This window comes from Carassius auratus, unplaced genomic scaffold, assembly GCF_003368295.1.
Source record: "Carassius auratus strain Wakin unplaced genomic scaffold, ASM336829v1 scaf_tig00214021, whole genome shotgun sequence".
In the NCBI taxonomy this organism is placed as follows: Eukaryota; Metazoa; Chordata; class Actinopteri; order Cypriniformes; family Cyprinidae; genus Carassius; species Carassius auratus.
The window spans coordinates 133,057-156,721 of record NW_020527496.1 but is presented as its reverse complement, the minus strand read 5'-3'; the positions used below and the strand labels follow the sequence as shown (position 1 = coordinate 156,721).

Genomic DNA, 23,665 nt, shown 5'->3' with positions numbered 1-23,665 from the left:
TTTTGCTGCACATCAGAAATATATTCTTTGGTTTTTCTCGTTGTGATGGATGATTAAGGGATTTTGGGCTTTGTTTCCCCTCCTATTTATATTTCTGTGAAACAGGAAGCCATGGCTGGATGATTTCATGTTTTTAACCAGGCTGGTGTGCTCAAAATTGTGAATATGAATGGGAATATCCTTCAGAGATATTTTACTCATAAGAATTTCTAGGGGTGCCAATAATTGTGTCCAAAGAGTATTTGAGAAAAAAATTAATTTCATAATGATATTTTACCCCATTTGAAATTCTTATTATCCAATGAAAGGATACATTTTTGTGATTTTTTAAAATAAAAGATCAAAAGGATTAACAATGCAGATTAATTTTTACAGCCTTCTTTGATCTTTTTTTACCAAGGGTGCCTATATTTTTGGCCATGACCCTATATACATATACATATACATATACATGTACATATACATGTTATAGTTTCCTTTCACCATTAAGTTGACAACTTCCATTTCTGAGAAGCCCAAAAATATGGGCTTCACTGGAAACATACAACATCTACTGTATAGTGAATGCTCTGGCATATGTGTGTGTGTTATTAGACTACATGGATACTTTTTAATGACTGTCAATTGGAAAAAGTTGGCTTTTGCAGCCAGATGGTGTAGTTATCTAGCAGAAGCTAACAGGCCCATCCAGGTCTTGACAGATCTGGTTTGTCATTTGAAGGAGATATTTTAGAGATCTGTAGTACACATGAAGTTTAAACATAGCATTAATAGTTGCATTCTGTACCCAATATACATTCTGATATGCTTAGACATTGAGAATGTGTGTATTTAGCCAAAGAACTAGTGTAGCCCACAGTACATGCATTTAGTTTAGCCTAGGATGCACTGTACAGTACAGCAGAGATTCTCAGCCGGTTGGTCACAACCTCTAAATTGGTCACAGATCTGTTTTGATATAGGGGTCACGGGGTGCGTGTTGTAAGAAATTAAAAATGCCAGTGGATTTACATTGTCATGCTCAGTGCATTGCACTCACTAGATGATGTCAGACACACTTCGACATTAAAAAAAAAAATAGATCACTAGCCACCATAAGATATACAGGAAATTACCATACATTCAAATGATGGATTGTGTGTCTTATAATATTAAGCAGATTTATTTTCCACTTTTCAGTCTCAAATGACTTTGCTTGTTAAATAAAGGTTAAGTAAATTTCCCTGTCATCAATGTCAGGTCCCAGAATTTGCAGAAACGTTTATAAATGCCATTACCCTGGCAAATGGAAATCCTCTTTACAGATGGATAAACAAAGTCAATAATGAATTGGTTTTAACTTGAAAAAATACTCACTTGTAGATTAAGGAGATGCAATGCAAAGGTTGTAGATGTTTGTATTGTGTCTGACAGCAACAGTATTGCTGTAGCACAAGCGGTTGTGGGATTTGTAGGGCAGAGGTGAGTTTAGCCGAAGAATAGTCGACTGATCCCATGCGTCTCATGCAGCTGAGGTGGTAAAATCCAAACCACAAAGCACAAACACCCCTGAACAGTTGTTACTTACAGCTTTACACACAGAGGTAGCCATTGTTTTATACTGTTTACTTCTTTAAAGATTCTCAGGTTGTGTTTATTTTTGAAAGTGCTTTAAAAGTCAGGCTAATGAAAGCAATTGAACATTTGCTCCCTTATTGATCTTGAAATAAGATACATTTGAACACGCTGACCTTGTGATCACAAGAGCAACTATGGGTATACTGTCATAATGGAAGCATGTCTTCAAATAATCTATTACAGGTTTTTTTTTTTTAGCAAAATTCAACTATAAAACGTAAAAAACAAAAAACACAAAATAAAATAAATAAATGAAACACAACATTTGTGAAACAACAAAATGCAACAAAAATCAGCAGAATTGTTATTAAATAAAGAAAAGGTATAAGATGTTTTATAATATTGGAATTTTAATATAAATAATAATAAATAAATAATCTTCATTTAAGATATGCAAACATACAAAATATAACTTTTACTCCAAAACTTCAACCACTGAATAATTATTGTAACAACTAGCCCCAATCTCTATTGCTTAAATGTGTAGCTCTGTAGCATCTGCTGAGCATTGTGATGACTTAAGAACCAGAGGTATTTCAGGATCAAATATAACAAATGAGCTGAAGAGACGGAGGACAACAATTCTCTGTGCAAGTAAAGTTAATGGCTCAGTCTATTAAACAGATTTATGGTGAGTGCTGTCTATTGTATTTTGAGATAACAGGAAACATTACTGTTAGAAGGATACATGAGGGATTAGACTCATCCTTCCCACATATTTTAGAAATACTGTCTGTAGCAGGAAAATGTCAGGAACAGAATGATCTTGTGACCCTAATTGAGACAGTGGTGGGGGGTGAAGCATGATAGACAGTGACATCCTGTCTCTGTATGGTCCGCTGAGGCATCTTGCTGTCTTCCTGTCAGAGCTTGTGTCGTCTGCTTTAACCTTCATTCAAGGACAGCGGTATGACTGGATTCCTTAGGGTCTTTAAGAAATATCTGCAACATACTTTGGTTAAAATTCCACATAGGTCATATAAAACAACACCCTTTTACCTTGTTTAAATGATAAACAAGTCTCAACTCTCTTCAGTTTTTTGCTTTTGAACTCTCTTGATGTTTTTGTTGCTACAGCTGCTTGAGCATAGAGAAAATAGTTAACAGTGTATAACTGAGGGTGGAAATATGCTACTACGGGATAGTACGTCAGCAGTTGTGGGCGGGGCCTGAGAAGTATGATATCATGCTGCTTAGAAAATCAAAACAGCTTGATAATTGAGACTGTTATTATTCAAAAAAATAACTAAATGGATTTTTATCATTGTAGAGTGGTTGTCCACACACACTGCTAAGACATATTTATATGCAATATAAATATATGCAATCATTTTGCATCCGATGTTTCCTTTCTTGATTAAAAGTAAATTGCATTAGATGGACGTCTTTCATCATTGCACTTGCATCTCGCACACATGGCATTCTAAAAATGCAGCACTCAAAAAGACTTTAAAATGCATCTCTAGACCTTAATTTTCCCCCATTCCACTGCCCATGTCTCATGTTTTTCAATGCAAAAACACATTTGTAAATGGCTCCTCGACCCGCACTGAACATTTTTGCAGTGAAAGACAGGAAAAAAAAGTTACTTTAATCTGGGCTGGGATTGTTTGTTTCTTTTTAACATAAAAGTTCTGTTTTTGGCAAATGTATAAGCTCTTTTACACCAAAATTTTAATGAATAAGCCTCGAGCTAAAACCAACAAAATACATTCAGATCAGTACAGTACACCTCAAACAAACCGTTCAATTGTGCTGTTGCTACAAGGGAGAAATAAGTTCAACTCTTCAGCAATTAAAAAAGAAATAAAGAAAGAAATAAAGAAAGAAAGAAAGAAAGAAAGAAAGAAAGAAAGAAAGAAAGAAATGAAACATGCTACAGTATGTTTATCTAAATTCTAAGTTTTTGCTTAGTATGGTTGAGTTGGACCATCAAAGGTCAGCGAAAACTTGATTTGCTCTTGAATTCCTTCCGTATGGATTTTACCCATGTATCAAGGGGCATGATTAATTGCATTTGTTCAATGCATTATGTTTATTTTATTTTTTATTATCAGCTGCACTTAATTAGCATGTTAATTTGAAAGCCTTAAATACAACAGAATACTTGATTTCAGTCCCTCTGTGTGGATGGGAATATGTGTGTAGGTGTGTGAGCACAAAGACAGGGACGAGTTATTCAACCAGAGTCAGAAATCTGATTAGACAGACACAATATAACACAGATACACAGAGCCTCATGGCCACAGGCTTGTCAGTCTCACCACATACTCTATTCAGCTACTTCGCCTCTGATTCAGATTTCATCTAGATAACCCCCACACCACCCCCCTTTAATTCAAGATGTCAACAGGGTTTCCTGAACCATTCTTCACCTTGAGACTGAAGTAGCACTATGTGTCTTTTGGCTTATATAAAGTGTGCATATGCATATTCAAGTTTGCATTTCTTGATGTTAGTCCATGGGGGGCCAGAATGCCATTAAAATGAATGTGCCTCATTAATGTAAAAGGTTATTTTAAGGACAGTGGCGGGCATTAGATTATTATGTGATCTCTGACAGTGATGTTTCAGCATCATTTGCTGTGCTTACACTATTGCCATGACAACCATTTTACCAACAGACAGTCTAGAAGATGAGGCAAATCTATCAATAGCAAGACATAAACAAGCTGATGATGATGACAAAAATGCAAACAAGATTTTATATTACATACATATTGGATACTCATAACAAGAAAACAATGGAGCTGTTGAACGTTATACATTATTGCAAAAATAATGTTTTTTTTTTTTTTTAGGTGCTGTGTCCACAAATAAAGTCCACCTAAAGGAGTGAAGGAAAGCAAGTGTGCAAATTTTGACACTGAGTTGGCTGCAGCTTTTGCATACACTCTTAAGAAAAATGGCTTTAAACATGCCAGAAAAGGGTTCTTCGGCTTAAAGCAATAGCAGAACCTTTTTTAGTGCTAAATAGAACTTTATTGGTGTTATAAATTACCTTTTAAATGCTATTTTCATCAATATCATTAATATTAGAATATTTTTTATATATTATTTTATCAATATTGTTTTTATACCCCTCTATCTTCCTGGTCTTAAAATATCTTGTAGTGTCTATTAGGGTTTTACATAAAATCAACAACAACAACGTGTCACTTAGGTACTTTTTTAATGACTTGAAATTGTAGCAAAAATGACAGTGTTCTAACAACAGAATAATAGCAGAATACATCAATTAATGACAGTGAACATTGAACATAAATAAACACTTAAAGAAATAAAACTAAATAAACACAAGATAGTGTATTGAAGACCAAGCTCCAGTGAAATATCTTCACAATCCTCCATTATGCCTCTAAGTTAATCATTATCTGTATTTTGGAGGGACTGAATGACAGTTTCTCTCTGCAGATGATGAGTTTGTAGGATGTGACAGCATCTGAAGTGCACAATTGAGTTTAGCTATACACAGTGTGTCTCCTTTAATGTGTTTATATGAAATTGTTATGAAGGCCAAAAGTGGTATGTGAGCACTTCACAATGTTAAAAGGAAAAAGTAATATAAAGTCAAGGGATAGCTGGGTCTCTTTATGCATAAACCCTATAATAAAACATATCTAACAAAATAGACCAAAAATCCAATATATGAAGAAGAGCATTCTTAACTGAATAGAGCTGTTAACACTTCCATGTTCTCTTTAGTAATGTTAATATATATATATTGTAAAAGTGTTACAGAAAATACAGTTTTAACAGAAAATCGCCTATATATATATATATATATATATATATATATATATTATTTTATTTTATTTTTTTCTGGAAAACGAACATTTGTTATTATGAAATTTAATCACCAGTAAAATAATATTTATGATATAACCATGACTGTTTTTGTGATTCTCCAAGAGACCAAATAGAAAAAAAGTCCATATAAAAAAATCTGATCCTATTAGACTATTTAACATAAAAATCACAAGAAATTTGAAACTAGAATTAATAATAATAATAATAATAATAATAATAATAATAATAATAATAATAATAATAATAATAATAATAATAATCTGACGTCATTTTCACATCACTGGCTATTGGATAATGTCAACCAATCACCAAGTATTTATGCGATGGTCCTTGGCGCCATCTCTTGAAGAAGAATCGAGATTTGACTCAAGTGATCATGGCATGACTCACACACCCTTGTCAACTATTGCTCATTCTCTAATAACCTACAATTTCGCCGATAAATCTTTTCCTGGCGATCATGATCACAGAGCACTGAACTATTTCATCATAGATCACAACATGCAGCCCGATTCGCGAGTTAATAGCTTAGTTGGGTCACGTGCTCAGTTGGGGAGTTTTTTATTTTATTTTTTATTTTTTTGTAAAACAAATGATTTTTTACTTTCGGTCAGTTAAAACAAACTTGTATAAATACATATGATTCTTGCCAGTGATGAAGAAGGACTTAATTAAGCTCAACTCCTCCGTGAGAAGCTGGAGAAAGTCGATTTTGTACCGCAGGTTAAGACTTTGCCCAACCAAGATACAGTAGGATAAAATCACTAACACAACACGATCGTTCTCACATCTATCTGTTTGAACTTGTGTTATAACATGTGACATGTAGGCCTAGCTTGTTGATATTATCACTCTACCATATTGACACCCTATATTATACTTTTTGAAACGATATTTTTAAGAAAATGTATATTCCTTCAGTGTTATTTGTTATTGAAATGTGTTACAATCATATACTCGCTCTACAAGCCAGTGAGGATGTCCCTCAGTTTGCTGTGTGTAAGTTAGGTATGTACTGCTCTCTTCAGCTCAGACCTCATCATTGCAGATAAAATATCTTCGGTCACTGCTATTAGTTTAATAAATGAAGTTTTGTTTGGTGTTCATGGACACACAGAAACACCTGCGTGGAACATTAATCCTTCTTGTAATGACATAATAGAGCAGGATGTTTGCAGGATGGGTAAACTTTCATATCACAGCTGAACCATAAACCATATGCAGAAATATTTATATTTAAACAGACTTTCTTTTCTTGTAAAATGTACTGAACTTATCAACTATGGTACTTCTTTGTTAAAAGACATGTCTTTGCTAATCACAACAGGATATTTTTAATTTAACATAGGCCTATTGTAGGTCTACATAGCGTGTGAACAGTTTGACTTGTCAACAACTAGCTATAAAACTATAACAAGCTGCCTTTTGCTGAAATCATCATAAAATCAAAATTCTACTATTCTTTTTTTAATAGAATATTGTTTAGTAAGTAAATACTTTTATCATTAATTATTTACTGTTCACATCATTGTATTAATTTTTAATTGATGTGTCCTTGTGATCTTTAGTCAAAATAACTACCCTGTCCCTTCTCTTCTCTGATGATGTGTTCACCGGCACGAGGGCAGGACAGTAACCTCTCCTCTCCAGTCACCTGTCACTCAGATCTCACCAATAGAAAACTACAGCAATCAAACAATCCAATCAGTTCCCAATCAATAAAATCAAGTCCCAGTGTCCCATCTTACAGTTTTTTCATCAAATCGGGAAGCCTTTCACTCAGCTATAGGTCACATAAGGAAGAAAGGATTTTAACATTTAACAGGTTTCTAAATATATGGCCCAACATCTGATTAACATCATAATTTAACATCTGGTGTTTCTAAGATCTGGTGTTGGTTTTGGCATTCAGCTGCTTTAATTAGTAAAAAAAAAAAAAAAAAAAAAAAAAAAAACACTAAATAATTGATAGTAGAAACTCTTTTAATTTTTATTTTCATTACAGTTTTTATACCGGTAATTGAATTTCAAATTGACTAAATAAAATTTTACCAGGAAAGAACTCCATAAATATTCTTCAAAGGGGTCTTTCTAAAGAAATGACATGAATATAAATATATTGTACCACAACTGAAATGATTTAATAATACTCAACGTGTTTGATGTTTTGGGGTTCCCTTTTGAACGACATATGTGTACAATATACTGCCCTCTGCTGATAACTTCTTTATTACACTTCTGTATTGTTTTGTATTATTAATTTGTATTATGGACAGAATTTAAAAAAAGACAATCAAGTCTCCTTTCATTATATTAAATTAAATTATGAAATTATATTAAAATTGATTATGGTGTTGAAGTTGATTATGTGGCAGCTTCTGCTTAAAAAAAATAGACTCCATTTTTGGTACTTTAAAAAAGTTAATTAGTCCATTAGTTATGAATAATTAACTATGGTAATGATTGTATTTAAAACAAATATTTCCATGATATATAAATACCTACAATTTATAATATAATATATTATATCACTGGTTTAATGAGAGTTATTTAGTTGGTTGCTTGGTCATGAACTGTGAATTGTGGCATCTTACAGGTGTAGACCAGATAAGAGGAACTGGAAAAAAGAAGAAAACCTTATTCTCAGCTTAATTTACATTATTATAATTCAATATTGTTTTTAAACAATTAGATAATTTATTTTGCTGGCGGAAGTTCCTGTTTCGATCACAAGGTGGCAGCAAATGTCAGTGATAAGAAAGTGCAAGCTACATTAAAATGGCTTTTTAAATGCATGAATGTAGAATTCAAACAAAAGAAAAAGAATATATTAGTTTAATAATCACCATTATAATTTGTCGTACAGATTAAAGCTACAGACACAGTGTGGGTCTATGTTTGAGCTTCAGTGACTGGAGCAGCTCTTGGTTGCAAGGTGGAGATGGAAGAAAAAATAATTCTGAAGTTAAACTGAAGAAGGCTTTAAACAAACACAGTACACTGTACAGTTGATGGATCTTTGAATGGGTCTTTAATTTGAGTGTTCAGATGAAATTGTATTTTCAGTTGTGTAAAGTTTGAAAGCATGCAGAGCGTGTGACTTATGTTCACTTAGGTCATTCTCAGGAAATGCTATTTGTGTGCAATGAATCACTTCTGATAGAATCAACAACCTGCTAAACTCAGTCACATTGTTTGATAGATGTGACTCTGTTTAATGTGCAATGCAAAATACATTTTAAAATATTTATAATAAATTGTACAGTATTTTTAAATGTTTGTTTTCATCTGAATATCTACCTAACCCTAACCCTAACCCTAACCCTATATCAGATATTAGTATATCATATAATAATATCTCAGATATTAGTATCTCATATAATAATATCTCAGATATTAGAATATCACCTAATTTAGATGTGATCGCCATTACTTTTTATTGGGTTATATAGAGAAAAACAGAATTAAATGGTTTCACTGCCTGTGGAGGTTTTCTAAAACGCTTTATGCGTTGTTTTATGCTTTATAAAATGCTTTATTAAATCAGAAAAAGCAGAATTTGAGTTTGTTCCTCATTTTATGTTCAACTCTGTTAAGCTGTGACAATTCTCCTCTTTAAAAATGGGTTTGATCTTTTTTTACATCAAAGCAGTGACATCACTGTGTTTAGTAATAACTATATTTATGCACTGACATTAACACAATATGATATGGCTCGCACTAAAGCTCTGAAAGAGAAATATTAAGTAGCCTACAAAATTGAAAAGATGTAGTTAAAGAAATGGTGATAATGTTTGTTTATTTTAAGAAATATCTTTGGGAGATTATTTTCTGCCACATAAGAAAAAAAAAACATGCTTTGGTAAATCATAATTGGTTTAAAGTCAATCGTGTGATGAAAAGCTGTGATTGTTAAATACTACGTCACAATGATGAGATAAAAAGTCTACATACACAAAAGTCATAATTACAGCAAGTCAAAATTATGAATGAAAACATCATAATTATGATATAATAATACTTTTTAAAATATAATATAATAGTTATGAGAAAAATATTAAAATTAACAAAAATATTTCAAAATTGACATCATGATATTAGTTTTAATAAGGGCATAATTAATGTCTATCATAATTATGACTTAAAATATAGTATTTCATAGTCATAATTTCGTCTCAGTTTTGATATTATCTAATAATTTTGATTTTATCATATTAATCCGTTTCTCATACTTTTGATTTTTAAATCTCAATTATGACTTAGTATCTCATATAATAATATCTCAGATATCTCATATAATAATATCTCAGATATTAGTATCTCATATAATAATATCTCAGATATCTCAGATATTAGTATCTCATATAATATCTCAGATATCTCAGATATTAGTATCTCATATAATAATATCTCAGATATATCCGATATTAGTATCTCATATAATAATATCTCAGATATATCAGATATTAGTATCTCATATAATAATATCTCAGATATCTCAGATATTAGTATCTCATATAATAATATTTCAGATATATCAGATATTAGTATCTCATATAATAATATCTCAGATATCTCAGATATTAGTATCTCATATAATAATATCTCAGATATCTCAGATATTAGTATCTCATATAATAATATCTCAGATATATCAGATATTAGTATCTCATATAATAATATCTCAGATATTAGTATCTCATATAATAATATCTCAGATATCTCAGATATTAGTATCTCATATAATAATATCTCAGCTATTAGTATCTCATATAATAATATCTCAGATATTAGTATCTCATATAATAATATCTCAGATATCTCAGATATTAGTATCTCATATAATAATATCTCATATAATAATATCTCAGATATTAGTATCTCATATAATAATATCTCAGATATCTCAGATATTAGTATCTCATATAATAATATCTCAGATATTAGTATCTCATATAATAATATCTCAGATATATCAGATATTAGTATCTCATATAATAATATCTCAGCTATTAGTATCTCATATAATAATATCTCAGATATTAGTATCTCATATAATAATATCTCAGATATATCAGATATTAGTATCTCATATAATAATATCTCAGCTATTAGTATCTCATATAATAATATCTCAGATATTAGTATCTCATATAATAATATCTCAGATATATCAGATATCAGTATCTCATATAATAATATCTCAGATATTAGTATCTCATATAATAATATCTCAGATATTAGTATCTCATATAATAATATCTCAGATATCTCAGATATTAGTATCTCATATAATAATATCTCAGATATATCAGATATTAGTATCTCATATAATAATATCTCAGATATTAGTATCTCATATAATAATATCTCAGATATTAGTATCTCATATAATAATATCTCAGATATCTCAGATATTAGTATCTCATATAATAATATCTCATATAATAATATCTCAGATATTAGTATCTCATATAATAATATCTCAGATATTAGTATCTCATATAATAATATCTCAGATATCTCAGATATTAGTATCTCATATAATAATATCTCAGATATTAGTATCTCATATAATAATATATCAGATATCTCAGATATTAGTATCTCATATAATAATATTTCAGATATCTCAGATATTAGTATCTCATATAATAATATCTCAGATATCTCAGATATTAGTATCTCATATAATAATATCTCAGATATTAGTATTTCATATAATAATATCTCAGATATCTCAGATATTAGTATCTCATATAATAATATCTCAGACTTCTGACTTTTTATCTCATAATAATGACTTGATATGTCTTCATTTTGACATTTTGACATTTTATCATAATTATGTTTTTTTATTATTATTATGGACTTCCCAAAAATGACAAAATCAACCCAGAATGTTTTAATTCTCTCACAATAACTTGCTCATTTAATGAAGACCATATGCCAATAAACAGGTCGCTGATTTAGTCAAAGCATCCTTGTCATTGCCCCCTGTAAGGAGTGAATGCATAGTTTAACTGTCCTTCTGTCTCTATTTACTTTACCTTTGGGGTGCAAACAGAGGCAATATGATTGTAGAATGGAGAGGGTTCAGAGGGAGGTGGGGCAATTCACTTACAGGACTGTTTATTATTTTAAGACTTGCTTGAACATAACCGAATGCTCAGAGCTTTTTTTTATAGGGGTCAGGGAGTGCATTTTATGTCTCATCTACCCAACTATTAAACCAACACACATTTAATACGAACAAAAACATAAAAAATAAAACGGATCAAGCCAAAAAAGCAGCCTAAATCAAATAAGACACAATGTTCAATCCATAACATGAAGGCTGGCTGTGCATTAGAATGCACCACCATGTCATTCCAAACCCATATGCCTTCATTTTTTTCTGCAGATTTTTTCTCCTTTTATGTTTCACATGACATGAGGCTGAGTAAATGATGACAGAATAAAAAATTTGGGGTGAACTCTCCCCATAAACCAACTTTATTTACTGCAAGCTAATGCATTTTCATGAGGTGATTCTTTGCTGGTTCTTGAGCAAGACTCCCGTAGTTAACTTCAGTTTGCTTTAGGGTATTGGTTTTGGAAGTGTACTGTAACATTAAAGTGCTAAAATTACTTAGTAGTGTGTGAGCGTTGCATATTGGTTTGTGTGTGTGTGTGTGTATGTGTGAGAGAGAGAGAGTTTGGGTATTAGTTTGTCAGTCTTTCAGAAGAGCATGTCTCCTTCACAGAGCTCCAGGTGGAGGACTGTAAGATCTCAGTCGCACTTTGCAATGCATCTGCCCAGACTGTTTGGGTTGGTATGACGTTTATTTAACAGGATTACAGATAAGAGCACATGTGGTGATGGGGCTCGGACACTCTTCTCTTACACTTGGATATTAATCCTCTATATACTTTGGGAAACTGATTGCATCAGATAGTCCGGCAGGGCTTTGGTCTGTCGAGGTTACCTCAGGTTAGACCTGTGCAATCGTTACCTTGAACCATTTTCTATTTTTGAAACTAATTTCAAATGCAAAGTCAGATTTCTCATGTTTTTTTCATGAGGGAAACCTATCCCCCTTTTAAACATTTAAACGCTCTCCCCACCTCGCTTTCTGCTTATTTTGTTCCATTTTATTCCGGGTTTTTTTTTTACCTCTCTCCATCTCTCCGTCCTTCAAACCTTCTTGGTTTAATATATTCATTTCATGAAGCCTAAACCTAGGCTTTCAAACAGGCAGCCATTTAATGTCTTATCACGGGTGGGCCACAAAGGCCCAGGCTGGACTAGCACCATTAGCATTAGCACAGCACAGAAATGCCTTAACATGACTGGCATCTTCTCTAGCGTCATTGCTTTGATTGACACATCACCTGACCAGGTGGACCCAAAGATAGGAAGATTTTTTATGTGGCAGTCTTGCCTGGAAATGCAAAAATTGCTTTTGAAGAACCATTTTATAGAAGATTACTAATGCATTATTACTTTTACCTAAATCTGTATCTGTTATGCAGCCAGAGCCATTTTTTATAGAGTTGTCTTATTTTGTCTTGTTTTTAGTTGTGAAATTTTTCTGTTCATTAAATTTAATTTCATTAATTTTTATATTAATAGTTTATTTATTTATTTGTTTATTTTATTTTTTTGTATTAGAAACAAATTGGTCTGCAAAAAATGTATCCAGTGACAGGAAACTAAACAGTAATACTTGGCAAATTTGTCTTTTTAATTTCTTGTTTTTCAAATCCTGTTCTTTTTTTTTTATCTTGTTGGCTTTATTTTTTTTTAAGTGATAGATACTGAGGTTTGTTATTTTTAAAAGAGGATAGTCACTGTAAATCCTTTTAAAATTCCACCAATAACATTTTATTCTCAAGTTCATTTGAAATCGATTTTATATCCATTGGTGCTTCCAAGGAACTCAGTAACCAAATTGTTTATAAGATTTTTTTTTTTTCCAATATCTGAAGATCTAGCAAATTGAGAAAGCAATTTTGTGTTTAAAACACATTCAGCCATCCAAACACAGTCCTGACACCTAGGCTAAAACAAAGGAAAATTTGGGCTGTCACTGAAAATTGAAAAGACGTCTAACCATAGACCAAGAATAGTCTAGTCATCAAATAGACAGCTAATGAATGATTACATATACACATCTCATAGAAAACAAAATAATACCTAAAGAATTGTTTTTACTCAAAAAAAACAGGTTCTCATAAATATCAATCCAAACAAATTAAATATAAAGCTTTTATTAAGAAAAATGATTTTTAACAACTTTTTAGACAATTTAATATAGTGTGACATTATGAAAAAAAATCTATGAATTAATGACAAAATGCAATATTATAATTACAATACAATTAAATATGAAGATTATGATCAACATTTTAAAAAGTTAACATAATACAAATCAAGAACAACAAAATAATCTCTCTGTTCGCACGCAGATTTCCTTTGCTCTGTCACAAAACCAGACATGCTTGCTCAGATACAAGCTGCTCTGCGCGAAAACGTGTCTCCTCTCACTTAAACTGCGTCCTGTGCACTTACAATTCTCTCTATGCTCATGTGTTAGATATTTATTATTTTTGCATGTTTTTATTTCTAGCCTTCTACCGCATGCAGTGTGAACGCCCTGATCCGTTAACATGGGCTCAGTCTGTTCTGTTCTCGCGCTAGGCGCAATGCATTCTGACTGGATCGGATAACGTACTACGGGAGGTCAGGGCCACGGAAAATCATGCTATAAAGTGATTTAGAAATCGAGCACGCTCAAATCGTGAATTTATGAAGATTTCTTTTAATCGCACAGCCCTAGAATGGACTGGAAAGGAACAGAAAATAATTGGCGGACCACAGGTTTAAAACCACTGCTTTAGATAATTAAAAATAAAAATCTAATACAAATCAAAAGCATGCAATTACACTTAACATTAAAACAATATATTAATACAAAGTCAAATAAAAAAGGTTAAACCTTTTGTTGGTTTACTTACTTCAACAAAACTTGAGAATTGTAATTGCACTTTTATTTAAAATCTAAAATAATATTGTATAAAAAGGCATAAATGTTATGCGTGTCGGTAAAAATATTGCTAATTGAAATGTTTCAAAAGTTTACTTGAATTTGCTCATATGTCATGCATCATTAATTATTCTGAATGGGCTAAAAGCAGACTACACATAACCTATCCAATTCAGAGCTAAATGGTGGCTACAGATCCACCATGCCATGAAATGATACTTAGGCCTACATCTTGTAGTTATTATTGACATTGCAAACATGATGGGTTATCAACCATGCGCTGCCTGTCCAAAAACTACAATTAATCTGACTACAAGCTACCATAGAACATGTCCAAGAAATAAAACCAAACATTCTTAGCTGTGTCCCAAATGATGCACTACAGTACACTGTGCACTTATATACTATGTACTTTTGCACTATGTAGCTACTCAACCATGTAGTATGATTTATATAAGGTTATTTTGTCATTCATAATCGAGGTCTGAGAGCCCCTCCCCCTTTGCTACATAATTAAAGTAGTTGAGTGCATGAAGTGTCCAACATTTCTCACGTCTGTCTTGCAAAATACCCATGCTTGCGGTCTTTGCACTTGACCACTTGACTACTTCTATGACGTATTTCCTGTATTTGGCCCAAGTGTTCAAATGAGGATGAAGACCACAAGTGTGTGTCGAACATTTCATAACCTGATGGGACACACTCACAGTAGGCCTATTGTACGTAGCTTTATTTTAATTTCAAATACTTTGCATTTTAAAATCAACTTCTAAATGTCTGCTCTGTAGTCCCTATAACATAATTTTTATTTGTGGTGCTTCTAATTAAGTGATAAAAAGCAGTTCCAAATGTTGTACAAAATAAATATACTGATATTTGCAGCAATAACACTATAGCACTTTGTTTTACTACAAAATTATGTTATATCTTATTATTTTCAAATTTTACTTACATTGCAAAGGTTTCCGTGACTTCTTGCGCAATCTTGGCAAAAAGTCTCATTTATTAACAGAACGCGATGCATGATGGGATACACTAGGCATTGAATAGTGTGGGTTTAGTGTGTGTTAAAGGCTTTGGCGTTTTTAAGATCTGAACAGTCTTGCACACTTACTTCCTGTCATGTGCACGCGCTCTCAAGTGGCCAAGATCACAAGTGTGGGTATTTGGACAAGGCATTGGTTGTATTTATTTTTAGTTTTTGTTTTTGTTTTTTACCTGCGTCATCCGGGTATTTAAAGTGCACTTTTTCTTTTTGGAATTATCAGGAATTATTTTACGGAACTATCATAGAATAGTGCATACGCGATTTGGGGCGCACCTCTTGTAATCACTGTTGACTTTGCTTTCATGGTGAAATATCAAACACATTGCAAGTTATTTAGGCAAAAACGTTACCAAACTCCAGTTTATTTCAGCTAGATGTGCGTTACTCATAGTCAGACTATAGTTAACACAGACGGAGAAATGATGGCTATTGCTTGCTGGGTAGTCAAGAACCATGTATAATGAAGAGAGAGAAAAAATAAAACTGTTTGATAACAAAAAAAGGGACCATGCTGTTAACAACCACTGAATACATTTTTAGGATTTAAAAATAAAAAACAAAAGTAAAAGATTAATAGCAATAATTTTAACCAATTTTTTGACAGTTGAGGTACTTGCTTGTTGGTCAGGAAGTCACCAAACATTTACACTCACTGGAGTGATTCATTTTAATATCAAGCAAAAAAAAATAATAATAATAATTTTCAAACAACAGTCAGTGATTTAATGGAGCTGGTCTATTTCCCACACTCACTCTCCAAGTGCTCCGTGTGTTTGGCCCCAGTCTGACCTTTGGGTTTGAACCTCAGTCAAAAATGATGTTTTATGCACTTCTTATTGAGCAGCGTATTTTCTGGAATGTGCGGTTTTTGCTGATGTCTTGTATCCTGAAAAGCTTTCAGAATGTCTTTTTACTGATTGGGGATCATGTGTTTGATTAGGACACCCATAAATCAGTCTGTTTGTCACACATAAGAATGTGACCCGATCCAGATGTGCCTCTGTCACTAACTTTCTCTGTTCCTCCCCCTCCCTCTCTCTAAAACACTTACTTTACTGCAGCATCTGTGACAGAGAAAACAGAATATAAACACACTTCCAAACACTGAAAATTAATTAACATCTTCACATAAACCTCTTTGGCCCGGGCGGTGTTTATTTTCTCTGAAGGTTTGTGGAGGTCGTCACTTCAGGGGTCCCGCGAGAGGACCCTGGTTTTCACGCTTGTGTATGTAACAATTTGGAATAAGTTAGATGAATAACATAAACAAACATAAAGCTAAAAAGCTTAACAATACATTATTGTAGTCTATAGTAAAATATGTATATATATATTTTAGTTTATTTATTAAATTGCTACCCTCTGTTAAATCATATCTCTGCGCATTATCAGTTAGAATTCTGCAATGTGTTGTTTAAATTATTTTTGGTTTTAAAATAATAAAGCAAATCATATAAAACAAGCTTTTTAGTGAATGGCTGCTTTATCTTGATGTTGACACACCACAGGGATCCAGTAGTTCAGGTGTGAACTGGAGCTGTTCTTAGCAGGCCTTTATATTTTTACTTATCACTGACATAACCTCCATGCACACCCCACTCTCCTCCGAGTATAACACACATGCTGTGCACTGGCATTTGAACAGCTGCGATCCATATTCCTCTGTCTCCATATTTCAGTCAGCTGTCGAGGTTGTGTAAGGAGAGCTTTCGCCTTCTGTTGAAACCGCGCTATGAACTCTCATAAACAGTTTAATCGTGCATAACTAGTCATTTGTTTGAATAGCAGCAAACAGTTTTCACTTCAGTTTTGTTTTTGCGTTTTGATTAAAAAATAATAATAAATATTATATAAAAAAAAACATCTCAAAACTGTTTCAGCTCAGAAGTATGCATCATTTTTAAATGCATCACATTTTTTTTTTTATTTTTTTATTTTTTTTTTATGGTTAGCCTAGGTAACGAACAACTGATTTTTGCAATACCATTGAATGAATGCATTCTATTTTTTATCATCTTTTTTTTATATATAAACAGCGCTTATTAATGTAGCCTTTCGATTCTATTGAAATTTGAATAATTTTGCATTCTAAACAAAAATTCGAAAAACCTGTCAATAGATGTCGCCGTTGCCTAGTTGCGGTTATTTCCGGGCGGTAACTTGAAATGTTTCTACACACTGATAACTTTAGTCACTATTAATTAACTATTTTGGCTTACGAAAACCTTTGGTATACTTTTGCAATAATGAGTTGGTATAATACCCCCGGTATTAGAAGAATTAACTGGTGTTGATACATAATAATAATAAAAACAATAAGATAAAAAATAAAAATCAACGATCTAATTTAGATCATGTGTTGACGTGTTCATATGTGGTATCATAACAGTTATATAGATACTGTTATATTTCCACTTATTAATATTATTTCACAATTTTTTTTTACATATAATTTGCTTGCACTGTTAGAGCAGCAAGACGATAGCCTCGGTGTTTTCATTCAGTCATGGCTTTTGAATAAACATCTCACAATTATTGAAGTTAACGGATTTCAGTAACACAATTCATCTCATTTTGTTTATTACACAAAAATATATATCATTTTCACAATTTCTGACAAATAACTCTTATTAACTCTTCAAAAGAAATGCTACACGGAAAACTCACACGCTGAAAAAATAGTTAAAACGAAAATACAAAGGAAAATATATTGCAGGATGGGTGCGTATTAAGAAATACAAAATTATTTTGGTCTCTCTGATGACGTATATGTGGTTATCGTATTGTCACATTTTAGTTTCGTTAAATAATTTAGAGGATCCCTTTAAGTTCTGTGTTCATGAAATGGTCTTCAGAGCGCGCTGTGATGTTTCATGATGAGACCTGTGTGAGTAGAAAAATGGGAAAATTAGTTCAAATGTATTTCAACAAATGACACGCAACTCAACGGTGATCTCGATGCAAATGAATTATTTTCTCCGGTTTGTAGGCTAGTAAACTTTAAATAGCCTAAGCAACCAAAAAGCCTCATGTCAGTATTTAAGATAATTAAGGAAAAATTGTTAATCAAAGTTTTTATTGCTATTTACATTTCTAAAGATTTGAATGCATTGAATAATGATGAACTAATGATGGCTATCTGATAGTGCTCATTAGCCATGACAAAATAAAAGGAAAGTTGATATAAAATGTCTCTGACTGTTGTTTTGACTTGTGTGTGAAGTGATGTTTTTTCTATTTATTAAAGCTAATACAAGTTTGATGCAATTGAACTGCTTAAAAAAAAAACAAAAAAAAAACTGTTTAAAAATTTTAATTCGTGTATAATTTACCTGTCATGGATGACCGGAAACGGTGGTCTGGACGTAAGTGTTGGAGATTCAGTTCTCTGAAGGTTCTCTTGATCTAAATAAATATCAGTGGGAAAATCAATGAAACTTTTTTTTTTAACAAACTAACATTTAACCAAATAGCTGAGAATAAAAACGTTGTTGAATCATGTGACGTAAATGTCAATCACAATCTTGTAAAGCGGGCTACTTTGCATACAGAACAGCTACTGACCATTATGTTTAGGACTGAAACTGTCTGATGAGTTGTCGCTGTCTAGACAAGGAGACCCAGAGGCAGATGAGGGCTTATTTTCGGGGTTCGTAAGGGGGCTGTGGTTTGGGATGTTAGTGTTCTGACTCAAAAGTGAGCGCACACCCATCAGAGAATTTGCACTGAGGAAAGCGGCGCTCGCCCAGTTGTGTAGTTTCCCAATCTGGCACGTATAAATCCCGTTAGTGGAGAGGAAAGCCGGGTGGGTCGAGTGTGAGGCCCTGAGGCCCGCGGGCGTCGAGGAGACACCGAGCTTCTGCGCGTTATCGGGACTCGTCGCCGTCTCCGCCAAGGACCAGATTTTGGGTTTACTGTTCCCAGGCCTCTGACACACCGGCCCACCAGGAGACACCTCACCAACGCTTTTGACAACACTCTGCTCTTTATTACTACTCGACATAGGGCTGTCCGTGTTTTTAAGTGCTGATGGTGAGGATAAAATCCGCGGTGTTTCCACGTGTTCTCTCTCGCTCTGATTATCCGAGCTTTCCTTGTTCTGGTCTCCTCTGGGCTCCTCGGGCTTGTCCATATCGATGGTCTCTAGATCAATTTCTTCCTCGTCGTCATTTTTGTCCGCGTCGTCGTCATTGTCGCTGTCGAAAATGCGTCCGTCTCTGTCCTCCGCGCTGCGACCCCAGGTCACTTTATTCTCCTTCTTGAGTCTCCGGCGCGCGTTGGCGAACCAGGTGGACACCTGCGTGAGGGTCATCTTAGTGATGATGGCCAGCATGATCTTCTCGCCCTTGGTGGGATACGGGTTCTTTTTATGCTCCTGCAGCCACGCTTTCAGTGTGCTGGTGGTCTCTCTGGTAGCGCTCTTGGCCCGGGACGGGTCACCGTACTGGTACTGGCTGTACGGGTAGAAGCCGGGCGCAGCGTGGACTGCAAATCCTGGTGGGTGAGCCCCGGGGTTATCCTTCAACTCATACTGCGACCCCTGGGGATTGGAAAAGTGTAAAACAAGTATAAGTATATATTATGCGTAAAAGTGTTTAAACTCTCAGAAATAGGCCTATATAACAGAAAAGATTAGTAAGGCGTAAAACCTCTGCAACAGGGAACTGTTGCAAACAAACATTTTAGCTGCAGTTAACTTTAAAACAACAAATTAACGGCGACAATGACAAATCATTAGCCTGCATGTAGCTAGTAATTATTTAACGATTTTTACTAAATGGAGATGTTTGCAAAAGGGTCATCAATTAGTTAAAATAAAAAAGCAAAATTAATCATGAAAATAAATGCAATACGCATGACTCGTGGTTTCTTTTTTTGTTATTGTTGTTGAAGTTTTAGTATTAATTTGTGTGGAAAAAAAAGACAAATTATAATTTGTTATTTTTAACTAGACATTTATTGATATTTTATTATATTTATTATATATTTTATATATATATATATATATTCCATTACCTAATTCTGCATTTGATAAAGTTAAGTTTGATCGTTTCAAAACATTGCCATTTATGATTTAACCATGACATTAATGCTTCATTCATGAATTAATATATTATATATTTATCCGCGGAGAAGAACTGTAGAAAAAAGTACAAGATAATCTTACCATCTGAGAGAGCAGGGCCAGCTCGGCGCTGTTGTAAGGTAAGAAGGCGCTGTAGTTTTGCACGGTCCACGGATTCGCGTACATGCCGAGCATCGGAGTGATCGGAGTGACCGCTGCAGTCGCGGGATTTGCGCTGTTCTCCGAGCTTCCCTCGCGTGGAGAGGACGGCATGACAGCCGTGCGCTCCGCTCCGTACAACTCTTGGGAGGCGTTTAGGAACTGTGGGTAACCCAGCTGGGGGAACGACATGTCCAGCTCCCGAGGAACTCTGCTGGAGATTTACAAGAGTGAAGGGCAATCCACTTTAAATCACAGCGATAACTCTCGCTCGGTGCAGAAGCGCGATCTCGTCAGGAGGAACGACTAGTGATGCGTCGACCCTCTGGACCTCTCACAATTTGAAGTTGACGGCTTGATTGGCATGTTACTTAAGCGCGAGGCCCCTCCTATCCGAGGCCACGCGATAACTAGACTGCAGTGTGTATTATTGTGGCAGTGTAAACGAAGTACTTTAGCCTTGTTCGCGCTGGAGTGTAGAATACCACAATATTAAAACAATATTAAAAGCTATGTTGCTTAACATATCGTTTCCTTAACATATATTTACATTTATTGATTTATAAAAAGATTAAAACGATGCCGTGAAACTGTTAATTAAACTAGAAAAAAAATGCAAACGAGCTACATAAATATAAAACAGTTGATCTGTCAATGTTTTACAATGGTAAAAACATTTTAAAAGACAATACATGCATTTTACTTTAAATTTATATATATATATATATATATATATATATATATATATATATATATATATATATATATATATATATATATATATATATAGTTTTACAGTAAAATATTGTTGAATTAGTTTTGATTAAAACATATGCTTTAGTTCACAGTATAATTATTCCCAGAATTACAGTTAATATAAATAATTTGTTTAATTTATTTTATGAAGCCTTGCATTACTACGTCATTTCACGATGCCAAAACAGATTTCAATATCTTCTATAATTTAGTATATTGACATTTTCAAACTTTAATGACAAATTTGAATTTACGGTCACCAAAATTCAGACATGTAATGCTTGTTACATCCCCAAATTACCGTGAAATTAACACAGATATTTAGAAATGTAACACATTCTCCATGTTCATTATTTTCTCCAGTAGCCTATTAGAATCAGACTAAGCGAAATTAGTAAAGCAAAATTTTTGGCCATTTTCCAGTCAATATTTCATGTTTTATCAAGTATTTTCCACTCGCGCATACAGCTCAAGGGTTTGCAGAAGCAGCTTGAGCTTCTGGTAGCGTGGACTGGTGAAGAATGTAATAAAGGAGCGTAATAGTGATTTGATGGAGCGGAGAGAATCATCATCATCGCTCCCCTCCCTCTCAAAGCGCGCGCACACACAAGCGTTCACGCGGCGTGCCAGAGAGCCTCTCAGTAATGTCCAACAGGGAAACAAACGATCCCGTTTATGGTAATTTGCACATTAGCATCACACAGGTTGTCCCGTGATAAGGTGACAGGTTAATGAAATGCTCCATTCAGAGGAGCCATTTGATCCCTCTGAGAGGTTGTGATAAGGAGCCAACCAGAGAAGCCTGCAATTAAAATCACAGCCTATCTCTCCATCCCAGTATCTTTTCTCTCTCCTCCTCTCATCCACTGCTGCTGGTAATGAGGGCTAACACCCCTGTCTGCGCTAATCCTCCCCCTGGGTGCACCTTGCTATCAGATGTTAGCTTTGTAATTATTTATCCAAAAAAGTCATAATTTCATGCTCGAGTAGCAAATGGGTTTGGCGAGCTGGTTAGTCAATTCTCTTCATGTCCTGCGAAATGTGGTTTTATTAACAAAGTTCGGGAGAAGCACGATCAGATAATCATCCAATTTGGTACAGGTGCATCTCGTTTAGCTAATCATCTTATAGCACGCACGCGTATATATATCCAGTCTTCCTACCTCCTGTCCCACGACAGTTTTTCGGCAACCCTCCTCCACCCCAACTCCTCACTTCTAATCTATTTATCCCAAATTGGGATAGGGGGAGTTATTTGGGTTCGGGCTATGCTCCGGGCCCGGACCCCTCCCCCAGGACAGCACGCCAAAATATGCCTACTATTTGCCTTCAGATTAGATGTAAGGGTGAACTCGTGAAGCGGAGAGTGGGATTTAATGATTTAATTACAGCAACTAGTCCTCCATTTAGCAGTGAGGAATTTCACGTTTTTAAAATGACAATAGAATCACCTGCCAGTGACGTTCTCAGGTAAACACATCTCCACTAGTATTTAGATTATCAATAAGGGCAGACTTCTATAATCAACATTTATTTTCACCAGACAGTTCAGACATGGAATTTACTCAACCGTGAAACACACACACACACACACACACACACACACACAACAAGGGTTGGTTCATTGATTTCTTTTTAATTTGGTCTCCTCTGTTCTTTATATTTCCACATGCTACCTGGCAGAGGCGTTGCTAAAGGGTGAAAGGTGGTGACAATTATATAGGGGCCCATGGGTGTGGATGGCTCCCCAGTGATTTCAACCGACTGCCTGAGGCCAGCATGAAATACACTCAGTTGATGGACAGCTGATGGGCCTCTGCTCTGCGTCATCACAATTTTTTATCATTTTTACGTGTTTTTAAACCTCTACAGTTAAAACATTCATGAGATTTTAAAGCATTCAAGCACAAGTAGATGCTAAATAACTCAACTGAGTTATCGTGCGCTGTGTTTGGTGCACACTCAGGCCCCGTCCACACAGAGACGGAGCTTACCCCATTCCGACCTTTTTTTCCTCTTCTCAAGAAATATCAGTGTCCACACGAAACCGCATAATGATGTGGTATACATGCCAGACCAGTATGTGGCGCTGTAATTCTGCCACAGAGATACACTAAAAACAGAGAAGAAGACGTGGACTATGCTCATAAACCTCAAACTTGGTACACAAACCAACATGGA

At 34.1% G+C, this 23,665-nt stretch overlaps 1 protein-coding gene across 1 annotated transcript; it reads right to left on the bottom strand.

Moving 5' to 3' along the window:
* Nucleotides 1–18,067: 18,067 nt before the first annotated feature.
* On the bottom strand, nucleotides 18,068–21,084 carry LOC113090822 (iroquois-class homeodomain protein irx-1-like). The gene is made up of 4 exons (XM_026256429.1): nucleotides 20,672–21,084; nucleotides 19,069–20,044; nucleotides 18,837–18,909; nucleotides 18,068–18,387 (listed from the first exon to the last, which is right to left on the bottom strand). The coding sequence occupies exons 1-4, from the start codon at nucleotides 20,918–20,920 to the stop codon at nucleotides 18,342–18,344; spliced, it is 1,344 nt and encodes a 447-aa protein (XP_026112214.1). The 5' UTR covers nucleotides 20,921–21,084; the 3' UTR covers nucleotides 18,068–18,341.
* Nucleotides 21,085–23,665: the final 2,581 nt, after the last annotated feature.

Bases quoted from the DNA above. Each gene is read 5' to 3' on its own strand.
- LOC113090822 (XM_026256429.1), bottom strand. From the start codon at position 20,920: ATGTCGTTCCCCCAGCTGGGTTACCCACAGTTCCTAAACGCCTCCCAA. The intron at 20,045-20,671 runs GTAAGATTATCT...TCCAATCCCCAG, and splicing joins TGGCCCTGCTCTCTCAGATG to GGGTCGCAGTATGAGTTGAA. The intron at 18,388-18,836 runs GTAAATTATACA...CTACTCACACAG, and splicing joins TTTCCGGTCATCCATGACAG to GTCTCATCATGAAACATCAC.